The sequence below is a fragment of the Labrus mixtus genome, chromosome 4, assembly GCF_963584025.1.
Source record: "Labrus mixtus chromosome 4, fLabMix1.1, whole genome shotgun sequence".
Lineage (NCBI taxonomy): Eukaryota > Metazoa > Chordata > Actinopteri > Labriformes > Labridae > Labrus > Labrus mixtus.
Window position 1 is genome coordinate 5725339 of NC_083615.1, and position 16680 is coordinate 5742018.

At 40.6% G+C, this 16680-nt stretch overlaps 2 protein-coding genes across 2 annotated transcripts in view; one reads left to right on the forward strand and one right to left on the reverse strand.

Annotated features, from left to right (window-relative positions):
* Positions 1-410: 410 nt before the first annotated feature.
* Positions 411-8473, forward strand: etfa (electron transfer flavoprotein subunit alpha). The gene is made up of 12 exons (XM_061035361.1): positions 411-539; positions 2232-2381; positions 2536-2617; positions 3332-3414; positions 3581-3680; positions 3903-4013; positions 4253-4354; positions 4594-4662; positions 4755-4837; positions 6010-6075; positions 6452-6532; positions 8040-8473. The coding sequence occupies exons 1-12, from the start codon at positions 501-503 to the stop codon at positions 8073-8075; spliced, it is 1002 nt and encodes a 333-aa protein (XP_060891344.1). The 5' UTR covers positions 411-500; the 3' UTR covers positions 8076-8473.
* The window catches only part of tmem266 (transmembrane protein 266), a 29060-nt gene continuing 20850 nt past the window's right edge, over positions 8471-16680 (reverse strand). Inside the window, exons 4-11 of the mRNA XM_061035357.1 lie at positions 16258-16412; positions 15065-15138; positions 14055-14111; positions 13754-13892; positions 13080-13195; positions 12222-12414; positions 10230-10292; positions 8471-10136 (exon numbers count right to left, since the gene is read on the reverse strand). Of these exons, the coding sequence (XP_060891340.1) occupies positions 9499-10136; positions 10230-10292; positions 12222-12414; positions 13080-13195; positions 13754-13892; positions 14055-14111; positions 15065-15138; positions 16258-16412 (1435 nt within the window). The 3' untranslated portion in view covers positions 8471-9498. The remainder of the gene's footprint in view (positions 10137-10229; positions 10293-12221; positions 12415-13079; positions 13196-13753; positions 13893-14054; positions 14112-15064; positions 15139-16257; positions 16413-16680) is intronic.

A 16680-nucleotide genomic window follows, 5' to 3' on the forward strand; every position in this document is an offset into this window, starting at 1 on the left:
ATGTGACTTTATGAGTTTATAAGCTTTTTTTCTGGGGGGTATTAAATCAAACATTTACATTGTTTTAATTGATTAATCAGAGAATAACATGCATGTTCATGCTTTGTGGTCTCATATAATGTATGAAATGCTAATTATTGGTCAGGGTTAATATTGTATTATGTATAATATTGTGCCCTGAAGTAAGGATTGTAAATGTAGACTACCTGTATTCAAGTTTTATTTTTACCTTATTATCTACGTTTTTTGACCAAGTGTTAAGTGTTTTAATATTTTTTTGCAAAAAAACAAAAATAATGCCTTGATCTCGTGAAAGACATTTAAATGCCAGCGAGAGCATTAACTTACTTTATACTATCTGAAAGGGAGGGGGCGATATCACCGGAAGTTTTCGTTGTGGATCGGCCAAATCTCGCGAGATTTTCTCACAAACGACAGAGGACCTTTGGCACAGTTTTGTCTCTGCAGCGGTGAGAGGCAGCAAGCAAGCGAGGTCCAAGATGAACAGAGCATTGAACAAGACGAGTCTGAAACAACTGGTAAGACTGTTGACAGTTGTAACGTAGAAGCACATGCAGGCTTTATATTGAAGTTTTACGGCAGACTGTTAAAACGTAACACGTAGTCACCGTAACTTGTTGTTTTGTAGCAGCTGTTAGCCTACGAGCTAATTTAGTCGTGGTTTAAACAAGTCGTGGTCGTCTGGAAAACCATGTTTCTATCTATACTGAATTTATTGTGACAGGTTAGTTGTCCTGTCTAACAGATAATATAGATGCATAGAAGATAAAGCAGCAAAACGCGTTTCATTTTGCGCAAGGTGTCCCTATCTGTTGTTAGCACAGGTAGCTCAGGTTATGAAACTTAAAACAGCTGTTACGAAACTGGACCTTTGTCATTGACAGCAGGTGTTACCTAAAGCTTTTATGTTAATGTTGATGTTGAGACATATAGCAATGGGTGATAACATACCATACTGTATTTTTGATTTAAAGTGTCTTTTGACTTTATGTGAATGACCTTTATTAACCTTTATAGTGTCCAGAGGGAGCTGGTTCCAATATTTTCACAGATTGTTTAAAATGCAAAAGTGAACCATTAGTTTCCCCAAATCTTTATTCACAAATAGTTTTTAAACTATTAAAGATAAAGATAAACTTTATTGATCCCCCATGGGGTGTTTGTGTTACAACAGCTCAAGGAAACAGGAAACAGGAATATAATTATTAAAAAAATAACAAGAAGTTAAAAATCAAACATAATTACATCCGTTAAATAAAGGGTGAAAAAATACAATAATAGAATAATACAAGGTATGTACACTTCCACTTGTGGAAAGAGTTTTTTAAGATTTATTTTGGGGATTTTTGTGCCTTTTAATGGAGAGATAGGACAGTGGATAGAGTCGGAAATCACGGCGAGAGAGAGAGAGAGGGGAACGACATGCGGGAAAGAAGCCACAGGTGGGATGTGAACCCCGGGCCGCCCGCTTGAGACGACAGCCTCCATACATGGGGTGCGCGCACTAACCACTGCCCCACCAGAGCCCCAGGAAGAGTTATTGTTATTAAAATTAAAAACACAGACAATGTGTAGCATTATTGATATGAGGTGGTGATGCTGTTAAAGAGTCTGATTAAACAGTCTGACGGCAGATGGGATGAACGACCTGCGGTAGCGCTCTGTCTTGCAGGGTGGGTGTCTCAGTCTGCTGCTGAAGGAGCTGCTCAGGGCCCCCCACAGTGTCATGCAGGGGGTGAGAGGGGTTGCCCATGATGGATGTCAGCTTCACGAACACCCTCCTCTCACCCACCTCCTCTACAGAGTCCAGAGGACAGTCCAGGACAGAACGGGCCCTCCTGACCAGTCTGTTCAGTCTCTTCCTGTCTCTCTCTGTGCTCCCTCCTCCCCAGCAGACCACTGCATAGAAAAGTGAAAAATTAATTCCTGCGGTAATAGCAGCAATAACAGTTATAATTATTTAGTATTCTTAATCTTTCACTACTTCTAAATGTTTTAGGGAAATTTTGGAAAATATGTTTTCAGTAGTAAATAGTGCCCGGCTTTTGTCTTCTCCATTTTCATTTATTGAACGTCCTTGTTTGCTACGTAGTGTCTATAGTATATCTGAAATACGACAGGCTGTTTTGTAAAGTAGCACATCCAGGTCTTTCGATTAACTGCGAGCGCAGTTCATCAGATATTAAGATGTTGACCTTTTTCTCCAACAGACTGGTCTCCTTCAGAGGTTTCAGAGCACCTTGGTGGTTGCAGAGCACAACGATGGAAAGCTAACTCCTATCACTCTCAATGCCATTACTGCTGCCAATAAGCTGGGAGGAGAGGTGACTTGTCTGGTTGCTGGAACAGACTGTGCAAAGGTAGGTAAACCTTTAAATACCAAACAGCTTAAAGGAAAAACAAATGTACTCTGTGGCGAATATGGATAAGTGTTTTTTTTAAATATATTAACAAACAGAAATAACAGATGTTAACAAAAAAATCAGGTTATTAAAAAGCTTTATGTCTCCGCAGGTTGTGGAACAAATCAGCAAAGTACAAGGTGTGAAGAAAGTTCTGGTTGCCCAAAATGACTCTTATAAAGGTTACCTACCAGGTATGTGACAAGAAGAACACTCAACGCCTTTTATTTATTTAATCTTCAGCCACAAACCAAATACATGACTGGACACAGTATTTTTCAGAATATCACCTACCTTTTAAAAAAAAAAAAAAGTGCAAGGTCCCACATGATCACATTTGAATATTATGCTTGACTTACATGTATCAGTTTGTCAGAGTTGCTGAGGGAGTGTTGAATGTTTTGTGTTTTATCTGCTCATGTATGTGTCAGCAATTTGATTCTTCCATATTTATCTGGGATTCTGGATTTTTTACCTGGATAATTGGATCCACAAGACTTAAATGATCAATTCAGGTGTTTCCCAGTAATAGACTACGCTAGCATTTTTGTACTTTGCCTATCACATCCCTGATGTATGTAACCTTGCTAAAAACCCATTTCTTTTCCTTGGCTTTTATCTCTAGTTGAGTGTTTTATCCCAGCAGCAGTGTCTACTAGAACTTTTACTATCGTTTTGTGTTTTAATTTACTTTTAATTTTTGCTTTTACGTGTCTTTATGATGTTTTGGATGTAATGTATTTTGCCTGATTTACTGTACAGCACTTTGGTCCGCCTCGGCTGTTATAAATGTGCTATATAAATAAAGCTGACTTGACTTGACTTGCTATAACTGGCACAGCTGCAGTCAGTGGGCACTCCTAGACCAACCTGACTGTGTCCCTGATTGTGCTTCTTTGTCTCTTCAGAGGAGTTGACTCCACTTATCCTGGCAACACAGAAGCAATTCAATTACACCCACATCTGTGCTGGAGCGTCTGCTTTTGGAAAGGTTAGTATTAGACAAAAAAACAGTTCTTGTGTATTTGGAAATTATCATCCACTTGTCTTTTGAAGATTAGTCTCTTTTGGCTATTCAACTATAGCACATCTTTCTTCTTAATTGATTTTGTTTGTCAGTCCATCATTTACTATTTACTCACCATCTTCCTCTGCAGAATCTGCTTCCAAGAGTGGCCGCTAAGTTGGATGTCGCTCCAGTTTCAGATATTATCGAGATCAAGTCTCCAGATACCTTTGTCAGAACCATATATGCTGGTAAGATCTTGTAATTTTGTAATTAAGTATTTTGTTTGTACTTTTAATTAATTATTAAATCATACAGTATTGGTGTGCTTCAATAGAAGTGTTATCTGGGTTATGAGCAGCCTTGGTACGGCAAAGATGCACCTCAAAGACAACTCAATATTTTCAGTTGGATATCTTTGTGTTTTGTTCTGTTTTATTAATTTATGTTGATAATAACCCCTTTCATTTTAGGAAATGCTCTCAGCACGGTGAAATGTAACGAGCCCATCAAAGTCTTCACTGTCAGAGGGACGTCATTTGAGGCAGCTTCAACAGAGGGAGGAGATGCTTCATCAGAAGAAGGTTCAGTGGCTTATAGATTCATTCAGAGGGCTCTGACTCAGTACACACTAACCTGTAATGCTAAAATATAAAATATGTAAATCATATATCGTGATTTTATGGACTAAAGTATTCTTTTAGCTTTTTTTTTTAAAGTTGTGGATTACCCACTTTGATGATTATTTATCTGTAAATGTTATTTGTTGTCATTAGAAATGCATTTTTGGAAACCATTTCCTCTTTTAATTTACCGTCTGCAGTTGCTGCTTCTGCTGCCGCTGGAGTTTCTGAGTGGCTCGGACAAAGTCTAACAAAGAGCGACCGTCCAGAGCTGACCGGCGCTAAGGTTGTGGTGTCAGGAGGTGTGAGATCATTTTTGTGTTTTTAAAGTATAAATTACTAAAGCATTTAGTTTTTTTTAACTAAGTCTCTTTCAGTGTTGTTTTTAAAGCATGTCTGAACTAGAGGTTGGATTCATTATTTTATCATTGGAAGTGTTAGTAGACAGGCTAAATCTTTAATATCCGGTTTAGTTAGTAAAGGGTTTTTAGAGGACTTAGCTGTATTTGTGCTTTAACACGGTGGTATATTCTTTTCTTAGGAAGGGGCTTGAAGAGTGGAGATAACTTCAAGCTGCTTTATGACCTTGCCGACAAAATGAACGCAGCAGGTAGGATTGGATAATCATTTGGGCTTTACATTACCGGAGCACTTAGGTTTTTTTAAAAGGCACACTTCAAAATGCAATTTCTTCTCTTTCAGTTGGTGCATCCAGAGCTGCAGTGGACGCTGGGTATGTCCCGAATGACATGCAGGTTGGACAAACGGGAAAAATTGTTGCACCAGTAAGTTATTCCTCAACCAAAGTGATCACTGGGAATTATTTCAACTTGTAAAACAGATCAAGAAAATAATCTATGGATCATTTTTAGATGGCAAAATGTAAACACGTACATTCAAAAACACATTTAAAGTGAGGTTAAATGTTCCCTGCCTTTAAACATGAGTGAACAAATCTGTTGTTTTTGACGAACGCCTGTTTCCTGTAACACAGCATGCCTGCAGTCGGGTACGATCAGAGTGGCTGCTCTAGCTTTTTAAAAAGGTTAACTTCCCATTATGCCTTTCCGCCTGGTTGACCCAGCTGTGATTAGCCACACATTAGGCTCTGCAAAAATGGACTGGGTTGCACATTAAGGGACCTAAATGATTTAGCAGATCCATTAAAGCAGAGTGCAGTGGATGTCTGGTTAGAGCCGCAGGCCAGGCCAGACTGTCAAAAATTAGATTTTCGAAATATTTGACAAGCTTGTTGAATTTGGTTGAGTATAGTTTATACAGTGAAATAAAAGATCCACATTTTATCTACATGTATCAAGGGCTGTCAATCTGTCAGTATCGTTTATTTTTTTTGCCTTATCTGCACAAATAATCAAAAAATGTGTGAAGACGCTACACAGTCGTTTACCAAATGTAAAGGCCACAAATGAGTTGCTTTCAGAATCTTTTGGAAATAGAAAAAGATTTGTGTTCTTTTCACTGTTTTGTTTTGTTGTTCTTTGTTAAGTGTCCTTGAGTATTCTAAAAGAGCTATATACATTTTAATGTATTATTACTATTATTAAACCGGTAATTTTTAGAGCTGCAGATTATTTTGTTATAGTCTGTTTAGTGTAAAAGCTGCCTTATGTATTTTCTTCTATGTTGAGAAACTATTGTGTTTTACAAATTGATGCTCCACACTCTGAGACTTCAGCTGAAACATTCAATAAGCACTGAAAAAGTTAAACTGCAGTGCATTAAGTTGAGAGGCAGTGTTGGTTTTTCCAGCAGGAGTTTGAGGCCACTGGCCCCTTGCACCCTCTGAAAGTTTACACAGCCATGGTCATTATACCATGAGTCAAATCTGCTGTACAGAAGTCCAGTGGCTGTACAGTATCTTTTCCAAAAAGGCCTGAGATTACACGTGATGTCTGCAAGCAACTAACACTTGCCATGTTGTCTTCTTTGTCCACAGGAGTTGTACATTGCTGTCGGGATCTCAGGAGCTATTCAACACCTGGCAGGGATGAAGGACAGCAAGGTGCAAACACTTTCACTACGTATATTAAACAAAAGAAAATGTCTGAGTGGTTTTGTGGACTTGATGGAATATGCTGTATCTCTTTTGAGTTTGCTCACAGACATTTGGCAGAATAAAAAAACCAAATAGTTGTTGCTTTGCTTCAAAGTTATAAGTAACGCATGAAATGAAAGTTGCAGTTTAATGCCAGTGTGTGCATAAACACCACTCTCATCTCACACACCATGAGTACATGGTATTCACACACATAATTCTGTTTGCAAGGATTTTGGATATGTGTGTTTTGTTAACTTCCTAAAAAAGTGCCAGTCTTGAGTTAATCGTAATTTTAAAGGTAGCTGTCGTTGTTTTAAAATATTGCTCTGTTTTTACCCAGACTATTGTTGCTATCAACAAGGACCCAGAAGCTCCAATCTTCCAGGTGGCTGACTATGGCTTGGTGGCAGATCTTTTCAAGGTAAACTTCTGGGATTGTCATTGCTACACTAGACAGAGCTTAGAGTCCAGACTGACAGTCAGAAAAACATTTGTTCTCTGACTGTTAAATTTTGTATGATGCCTTATTCAAACTAATGGAAATGAGCAACTGTTAAATTATTAAGGTCTTTAAATTAATCAGGTGTGTGTTGGGGGGGAGGGGGCTGAACACAAAAAAGGAACACATCAGCATCTGAACCAATAAAGAAGTGATCAATATCACTTAAAGGTGGCTTCACTTTTCTATTGAGCGTCATCTTGCCAGGCCTTTTACACGCCTAGTTACTTTCTTGTATCGAGCTGGTAGCCAGGGATAGTGAGCCAAGAGTGTTGGCACATCCATCGGAGGACTCCAGTGCTGCTTGTGAAAGGCTAGTAGGTTGTATTTTCTTGTGTGTCCTGTTGGTCGTCCTCTCAGAGGGCTCTTAACTTACCTTAAACATTATAGAAGGGAGTCTTAGCTTAGGAACAGGAACTTTTATCTTGTGGTGTTTTCTCGTTTATACATAGAAAGAGAGGGAAATCAGTCGGCTTAAACATAAAATCTAGACATTATATAATCATTAAAACTATGTTGAATAAATTGTAAGCCGTACTTTAAAAGTATATAGCCTAAAAAATATTTAAAGACCCATGTCCACTTACACAGTAGCCTTTTCAAATGCTGATGGTTGTATCAGAAAACAACTGTGGAGTAAACCACATTAAGAGGAACTCACCATACGTCTCACTTTGTCTCACTTTGCGCTGAAAAAAGTCCCAAGATTAACTGAGATGTCTGCATACATTTCTCAAACTATGATTCAATAAGAATTTAAACAATCAAGACTCCCCTCTGTGCTCCTTTTGTTCTGTGTGTGCATCGTTAGATTTATTTTCTCATGTTTATTTACAGCAATAATCAATCAAATTCATCATTTAAGTACTTAATCTAAATATCAATATAGGGGCTCTTTTAACGGCTCAGATGATTTGTGATGAACTTTTATTTTAACAGGGATCTAGTCTTAACTTCAAAGGGAAATCTTATAGGTTTATGATTCTGAGGATTTTCTTCAAATGGCGCCACTACGAGCAACTCTTTGATGACAGCTCCAGGTGTCTTGACAAACTCTGTTCAAGTGGTTAGTAATCTAGCCAGTGGCAGCAGAGTTGTGACCTGCTGGGTGAGATCACCTTACATGCCATCAGTGCTCGGGTGGCTGATTAAAATGGATGGGCTTTCTGTATTTTCCTCAAATGGACAGTTGATACCTTGGACCAACCTGGCCAGTGAATGATCATTCTGTTCTGAAGTTCCCGGACTAACAGGGGGAGGGAGCCAATACATTCATTTAGTTATCATATTCACCATAAAACACTCTTATATTTGGCCTCTTTGAAACTACATCGCCAGCATTTTGAAAATGTTAGATTTTATGACTGCAAATGTCGTCGTTTTTTTTTTGTTTTTTTTTACATTTGACTTTCTGCTCTCTCTTCTTCAGGCCGTTCCTGAGATGACTGAGAAACTGAACAAGTGAGGAGAAAAAAGTACCGCCATGCTTCAGAACGTAATCCAACAGAGAGAAGAATCAGAGATCACCCATAGGATACCACAGCAAATGCCTTAACACCTTTCTAAAGCTGTGGACTTTCATGTACCTTTGTTTGCATGCAGTAACAATTGTTAAAATCTTCAGTCCGACTGGAAAAGGAGACCATTCTCAAATTAGATATACATACATGCCACAAGGTATTTTCTGCCTTCAGTAGCACAGGTTGTAAATCACTTTTCTTGTGCAGTAAAGGACATCTTTGGTAATGCTTGGCTTGTCTCTTCACCTCTAACTGTGAGTTGTAGATCCTATTTATCTAGAGGATTGGTACTTGTTGACATGCTCTTGGATAATAGTGTATTAAATTGACAACTCAGAACTTATCTTTTTGTATTTTTTTTTTATTGGATCCATTTTGCAATACGTTCTTCCCATGATCAAGATAGAAAAAGCCTGCTGACAGTACAATAGTTTTTTTTTTTTTTTTTAAAGAGGAAGGTTCATGCTTAAATTTTCTTTGACATTTTCTTGTCCCTCGGTATTTGACGGCTGCGATATGATGGATCAAACCCATCCTGAATTGTTTACACAGCATCCAAACATTAAAATAAACAGGTAACATTTTAGACCTGAATGATATCAAAACCACCGTGTGCAGGTAGCTTCCAATTAAATAGATGTGAGAAGGACATGCTGTATTTGCAAAAATCTCATTAAGCACTGATTTTACGTCATTGCACCAAGATAAAAACTCTGAATTACTTGAATCATCCACCAGTGACAAGTTTGAAGGTTTCCATTCATAGAATTTTCAATAAAAATGTTAACATTGCTAAATATAGAAAGACAAAGATAGAAAGAACATGTGATCCAACGTACCCTGCTGCTGTCCCGTCGAAGAGGACTGTTCTATGTGTGTTTGGAGACACTACACTGACCTCTACAGCGGCAGATATACATGTACTTAGATAGATCTGCAAGTCATACACCGTTTCTTGCCCTTCAGTAATATCATCTGATCAGTCCAGCATCTCTTGCTAGAAATCAATCCACAACGTAACCAAAAGCCAGATTGTTTCTGCAAAGACCTTTTAGTCTGAAAACGACGGGCCTGAGCCCTTTTTGCTGGTTTCTATTGGTAAAATTTTTCATAAAACACAAAAAAAGTATTTCTGTGAAAGTTGATTCCTGATAAGTGATGCCTGATAAGTCTGCCTCCTCCAGTTTTCCATCTCCTTTTATTTTTGTGCTCCTATGAAAGGTTCATCCCCTTCAGTCCCGTCAGTACAAAGAGGACATGCTGTTTATGTGCCTGGGACTACAACCAACACCAGAGTTTATTAGAGCGTCAATTTTTTGTGGTTGATCTTAAGAGAGTCCTGTGTAGTTCCCCGTTTTGGGCCGAGTCTTATGTCTCTGACATGCGGCTGACTGGAGCGTCCACCGGCTCCATCATTCTGTACTTCTCCTCCAGAAGAGGCTCGTTGCTCTGCAGATGAATCAGAGGCTTGGAGTGCAGCCCGACCCTGCTCTCCTGGTTCCTCTTGTTGTAGAGGTTGAGCCTGTGCTCCAGCTCAGGGCTAGTCTTGGTGGAACCTGCTGGGCTCGGCGGTTTCAGGTTAACCGGGTCCAGTCCCTTCTGCGTCAGACAGGAGTCCTCGGACAAAGAGGAGAGCAGCTCCTGCACCACGGCGCTGGGACTCCCTCGTGGCTGAGTCCCCAGGGCCAGAGGGCTGCTGTAAGGTGGCGGATAGCAGCGTTGGTCGCTGTAATCCGTGGAGGTGGAGGCCTCGCGCACCGTGGAGCTGCAGTCCGAGGTGGAGCCCAGCGTGTGGCTGCTGATGCTGTGCTGCCTGCCGCTGAAGCTTGTGCGGGACACTGTGGTGGTGGAGGCTTCGCTGACTGAGCTGCCGGTCCGCTGCAGACGGCCGGACACCACCGCATCGGCACTCACCAAAGAAGGGGGGAGCTGGCTGGGGTTGTTCGGCAGGTGCACATCTATGGCTGCTGTGGTGATGACGCGTGCTGGGTCTGGGATCCCCATATCTACAAGACCAAGGACACATAAAGCACCGGGTCTGTAAACACTGTGGTGCTACTTATGTGTACAAAGAAAAACAGTAGGTACTTGTTGCTCACCACTGCTAGGTTCACTGTAGTACTGGCTGATGTAGTTGTTCATGTCATCTTGACCATGGTGATCTGGAGAGAAAGAAATGGCCACTCAATAGTTTTTTTTTGTATGACACAATAAAAGTGAAAACACTGAATTCTCATTGTTTCCTCAAAAACCTAGTTATAATTATAGTAGTGAATGAAAATTGGCTACTTTTAGTTACAGCATTTTTTGTCAATACTTAGACTTGAGTATCTTCCAATAGAGTAACCCCTCAATACCACCAGAGCAGGGCAAGTTTATTTATAAAGCACCTTTCAGACACCGGGCAATTCAAAGTGCTTCACAGGCACAAAAAAGGATTTCAAACATTTCACAAGATAATAATAAAACAAATCTAGAAGGCAATAAAAGCTGAGGTCAAAACAGTAGATAAAAATATGATTTAGATACAAATAAATGTAATAAATAGTAATTGATAGAAAGAACACAGTAAACAGTTATTGCTAAAAAAAGACAAAAAAAAACTTTCTTCTAAAAAAGTAAAACAAAAGCAAAGTGAAGCAGGTAAAATGTCTCTAATAACAGACATGGTGGTTTACTGAAATGCCACATTCAACAGAAATGTTTTGAGCTCTGATTTAAATGTTTCACCTGTTCTAGCACACTTCAGATACTCTGGCAGTTTGTTCCAGCGAGGCGGGTGGGGTGGGGTGGGGGGCATGAAAACCAAAAGCTGCCTCAGCCTGCTTTGTTCTTATTCTGGGCACACTGAGGAGGCCTGCCCCAGATGACCTGTGGGGTCTGGGTGCCTCATAACGGTGTGAGTAGGTCTGAGAGGTATTCAGGGGCCGAGACAGTTTAAAGTGATTTAAAAACAAGTCACAGGATTTTAAAATCTACCCTTGGGACACAGGGAGCCAGTGCAGTGTTTTAGGAACTGGTGTAATGTGCTCCATCTTCCTGGTGTTAGTGAGCACTCTGGCGGCAGCGTTTTGGACTTTCTGTAGCGGTCTCATAGATTTTTTTGCTGATACCTGTTGCAATAATCCAGCCTACTAAAAATACCTATAACACACTGGTTAAACAACTTATCACTCAAATGGTGTTGTTTTGATGACATATTAATGGTTCAATCTACAGATTGTGTAAGAACTATCTCAATGAGAAACCTAATTCAGTCCAACTGTTTATTTTAACTACCAAGGTACCACAGGACTGTCTGGCTTATATTCATTTATGTTTGTGCTTCACAAATGTATTTTACAAGAGTCCTAAGAGGAGCTGCTCAAGGTTCAGCCCTATCTCTGAGGGGGGCCGGCTCCGGATGATCAATATGACATGAAGAGCAGCCCCAGTTAAAAGGATGCCTGACAAGAAACACTGTAGTTTAAATGCATGGCAGCTTCCACTGTGATTTATAGCTTTGATAAAGAAAAAAGCCCCCATGTTTTTTTAAGCCCTGACATCACCTGCACTGAAAGTGCTTTGTTGCTTTGAGCTGGGTAAGTTATGACCTGTCACTGTGTGAGAGGTTCAACGTCCATCTAGGTGTGGCAACAGAATTTTTATGTGGATTGTGAGATGTATATTTTTGAGAAGAGGAGGCTAACTATGTGTACGTGTGAGATGTGTGTGTCCAGTTTAAACACACTGCCCTGGCCTCTAGCACGGAGCTTCAGAGAAAAGAGGTTGTTCACTGTCTGTGTTAGAGTTTACAGTTATATCGTGACCAAATACTTAAACATGCCTGCATGTGTTACACATTTTTTGAGGCACCATTGTGTTCATTCTGAGGATTTCTGATTTGCACTGCCTGACAAGCACCCAAAATTGTAATCTTAAACCTGCTTATATAATCCAGTGTCACCAACATTGTGGTCATTTCATGCCTAGAAAGGCTCATGTCTCTCAGGACATTTTAGCAAGTAACCATCCATATCCACAGCTTTGATGCACAGAGGTCTCGGATCACCTGCCCTACAAAAAGAAGCTTGGCGTTCCAGATGATTTACCTGCAGGCCCCCTGGGCTCTCTGGCTTTATTCGACCCGTGAGGCTCAGAGGTCCCCGGGGCCAGTCCGTCCACCTCCTGGAAACTGCTGCTCTGTTTACCCCACATATGGTGGATCTGCATGGCTGCTTCACGTTCTGCTACGAGATCTAGGTCCTGCTGGGCCAGGTGGGCTCTCAGCTGCCTGATTTCAAACTAAAAAGAGAGAGGGATAAATATGAGACCTGGAGAAAACACTAAATCAACTTAACACAAACAACATAATGTATATTCTACTCACTAGAATTATTCATGTCCCATGATATTTCCCAGTTTAAACACACAGGTTGAATCACAGTTCATTTTCACTTCTTCTTCAGTATTGTGTGCTTATAAAGATATAATTAGATAAACAGCCAACACTCTCCACAAGAACTCAGTAGATTCACTTACAGTTACACTGAAGCTGTTAATAGTGGTGTTAATGTTATTTGATAATAATAGAAAAATAGCTGTAACAAGATTTTGATATATGGACCAATAGGAGTCAGCAGAGTACTTTGTGGGATTGAAGTCGAGGCTAAATAAATGCACTCATTCCCTTCATTTCAAAACACAAATCGAACATAGAACATTACTCAATTGTGATGTAATTCATAGTCTGCTTTAAGATAAAACACAGTGCTGATTACTTGATATCCTCAAGACTTCTGCAGATATATTATTAAGCCATTATATGGGATCAATCCTCTTGGCAGGTTTTGAGATTGAATTTGTCTCTTTGCACTGCACTTTGCTGCCCTCCTCTGGTTACATGCTGCAGCTATTAGCCGTGAGACGGTAAAGTCCTCACGAGATGTGAGACAGATAAGAGGACATACTGCTTGTTCCTGGCAGATCTGGGTGAGACGGTCGAGCTGCTCCTCCCTCACTGCTTTGGCCTTCTCATACTGCTGGATCTCGAGCTCCATCTCCACTTTCACTTGCATCACAAAGGCTAAAACAAAAGAGCATATTAGTGTTGGTTCTTCCAACAAACAAAACATTTATTATTGTGCCGGACAAATATATATTGCGTCATCATTTCTTCTCCCCAAAAAAAAGATCTTTATTTTAAACACTTTCTATTAAAAACAACCACAGATATGCTGAATTTTTGTTTCAGGAAATGGACGAATTTAAATGTTTAACTCGAGAGTTTGAGGTCTTATTGTGTTTGGATGTGTGCAGTGCATATACTCTTGTACTTCATTACCACAAGGGGGAGCAACTTTGTTGAAAAAAAAAAAAAAGGTATTCTTTACATCACATAAGCACCTCTATGATCAAATAAATGCATGTTTGCAGCCGTTGAATGAGCTTTCCACCACAGGTTTACTGATAACAGATGAAGTCCTCCCTCCCTTTCTGGTTCAAATATCTTTAAAAAGACAACAAATCAAACCAACAACCTCAAGATTAAATGTTGACGATACCACAGAGAGCACACTGCAGTATCTATCTCTGTGACCTGACAGTAAAGGACACAGAGGGTGTAGGCTCCTCCCAGCCTCACCGTCAATGATCCTCTTGACTCTCCAGATGCGCAGTGTGATGATGAGACCGATAGCGTCCCAGGGGCTGCTGGGGCCATTGGCCACTGTGGAGGCCACCATGGGGGCCAGAGAAAGGACGATGACAGCCCCATCAAACACCTGAGAAAAGCGCACACACAAGCGCACACACAAGCGCACACACAAGCGCACATGGTTACTGTTTGTCTGTAGCAGCTTCCACTGTGGTTTGACATTGAAGGAATGACACTGCAGTGAAAGGGGCCCAGAGTAACAGAACTAACGGGACCCATGGGAGCTTACCTCTACTTTGTTCTCTATGTAATCCCATATCCCCAGTACGACGATCCTGAACACCGTCTGAGACAGACAGAGGGACAAAGAGCACATTACACACAAGCTTCAGATTAAATATAACAATGACAGTCGAGATCTTTGTGTATTATTTCCCAATTACAAACTTGGGGGTTGCAGCAGTAGATGACATTTGCAGCTACCGTTCAGGTTTCTTTCACACGTCCAAAGCTACTTCATCACTGACATCATGTTCATACTCATCACAGGTGGTGGGAAAGGATTTCATCCAAACAATTAGAGATACAGCAAGTAGCCGTTTGTGCTGACTCAGCAGGGGCTGCAGAGGGCGAACCACTCTCCCTTTGTCCCTCTGCTGCATCCATCCCCTAGCCCCCATCCTCATTTCCAGTATTCAAGGTTGCACCTGAGCAAAAACAAACCTCCCTGCTGTTTCTTCTGTACCACTGTATCCCCGAGGGCTGGCTTTTATTGATAAGCAACACTCCAGCTACACAAAAGTTAGCAGTGGGGTGGTCTGGTGTGGGGAACTAAGACAAATGGGGCTTGCTGGAAAGAAAATGGTAATCAATAGAGCACACCTGCAGCCTTGAAATTATTTAAAACCAGCAGCACAGAAAGGCTCCATCTGCATTTTAAAGTGTTTGTGCTGCGAATCAATGGAAAAACACTGGAGGGAGTGACTGTGCCGGCTCTAATGGCAGCAGTTGTAGAAGGTTTTTCGTTTATTTGTTTGGTTTTAATCTGAATACTGATGTAGATATTTGTTGTGTGATTTGGTTGTCACTAAGTACACGCTATAATGGAGCTGCGCACAAGTTGCCCTCTCCTCGTCAGATCGGAAACTGCAGCGGTGACGGCGGGCACGGGGCGTTTCATGGGGTTGTTAGTATTCTAATGAGGATCTGAGAAAGTACTTCTGTGGCTCCACATCCTGCTAATGGACAAGCCGCTGCCTCAGTTGTAGGTGAGACCGGGGGAATAATATAGAGACTCACCTCAGTGAAGAACACAGAGAGAATGGCCAGGCTGATCCAGTGGATGATGCTTGCAAACTGGAAAGCGTTATTAACTGTTGGATTTAAACAGAAAGAGGGATTAAAGGGCCAGATTTTGTAACATAAGATTGATGCAGTAGTTGCATTCTTAAGTATGTTTGTAACAGCTGTAATCGTATGCACAAAGTCGACAAGGTGTATGTGGTTAAAATTAGCTTAACATAAATGCAAAGACAAAGGCACGGAGCAACGTCATTAGGAAGAATTCACCACATGCTGTACATGCATATACCCCATTCATCTGCGAGGCTAATTGTGGGCACTCTCAAACAGCGCACGGCTGTCGGCTGAGGCATTTTTCTTCATGCACCACCTCTCCCCCATTCGTCTTTGTTTGCTGTGTTCAGTGATGTGTCTATCAGTCCATTCATCTTCCTCCAGTCCTCCCTACATTCAACCTCCAACCAACTCCGTGTTGCCCCATTTTCTCTGTCTGCTAATCCCCCTTCATGCATTTGTCTTACTTGTCCTTTGTCTGCCACATCATGTTGGTCAGCTAGTCACTTGGGAATGCTTAAGACTTGACAGCATTTGGATACTTCAGGAGCAACATTTTCTGCCGTGTGTGTGTGTGTGTTAGCACTTAGTTAGACCTTCTGCACATGCTCACATGCATTTTGTGCCCTGAATAAAAATGTACAAAGTTATCGTATAGTATAGTATAGTATAGTACAGTACAGTACAGTACAGTACAGTATAATATAGTATAGTATAGTATAGTATAGATTAAAACTCTACTTTCTGTCACTCTCCCTGAACTGTCAGCACTAATGTGACAACATTTAAACAAAATATTTTCTGTTGACACAACCCATGTCCGATTGCACAATCTGAATGTAGTGAATTATATTCAAAATAACTATATTGATTTATATTTATGGTCAACCTGTAAACCATTTATATAGCAAAAAAAAGCTATAATTGGCTACTATATTGGCTAGTTTTGTGTAGCATAGTCCCCTTTCAATTGAAAAAGATTGCTTTGAAAGTTTGGACCGGACACTGGCTGCATGGTCCTCCATAGAACCATGTCCTCAAAACCATATCCTTATTATTATTATTATTATTATTATTATTATTATTATTATTATTAATAATCAATAAAGAACAATGTATAAAGTAAGGACACTCACACTGCAACAGCTTGGTGTCTATGAGCAGCTCCAGTGTCAGCAGCACCACCACCAGAATGACACAGGCCACCAGGACACAGTTAAAGCCTGCCGACAGCAGACAGACTTGCCACAGTGCTGCCCGGCGCCCGCAGCACGGTTTCAGCCAGTTCGACCTGATGGGGGGAGGCAGGGGAGGGGGGGGGGGGGGGGGGACAACAAAAGTTGTTGTTACAAAGAGGATTAATAAGGTTTCTTGTGTTGTTATTCTAATATGACACTGATGCAGAATGTGGATCTGACAGGCAGAGCCAAGGTCAAATCAATAAAGCACAAGAACCATAAAGAAACAGAATTTGTCAGGCAATTCAACCTTTTTACTTTTTTTTATTTAACACAAGGAATGTAGACAACCTAATAAATCAGGAATGAAGAAATAAAGAA

Bases quoted from the DNA above. Each gene is read 5' to 3' on its own strand.
- etfa (XM_061035361.1), top strand. From the start codon at position 501: ATGAACAGAGCATTGAACAAGACGAGTCTGAAACAACTG. The intron at 3,681-3,902 runs GTAAGATCTTGT...CTTTCATTTTAG, and splicing joins TGTCAGAACCATATATGCTG to GAAATGCTCTCAGCACGGTG. The intron at 4,355-4,593 runs GTGTGAGATCAT...TTCTTTTCTTAG, and splicing joins TAAGGTTGTGGTGTCAGGAG to GAAGGGGCTTGAAGAGTGGA.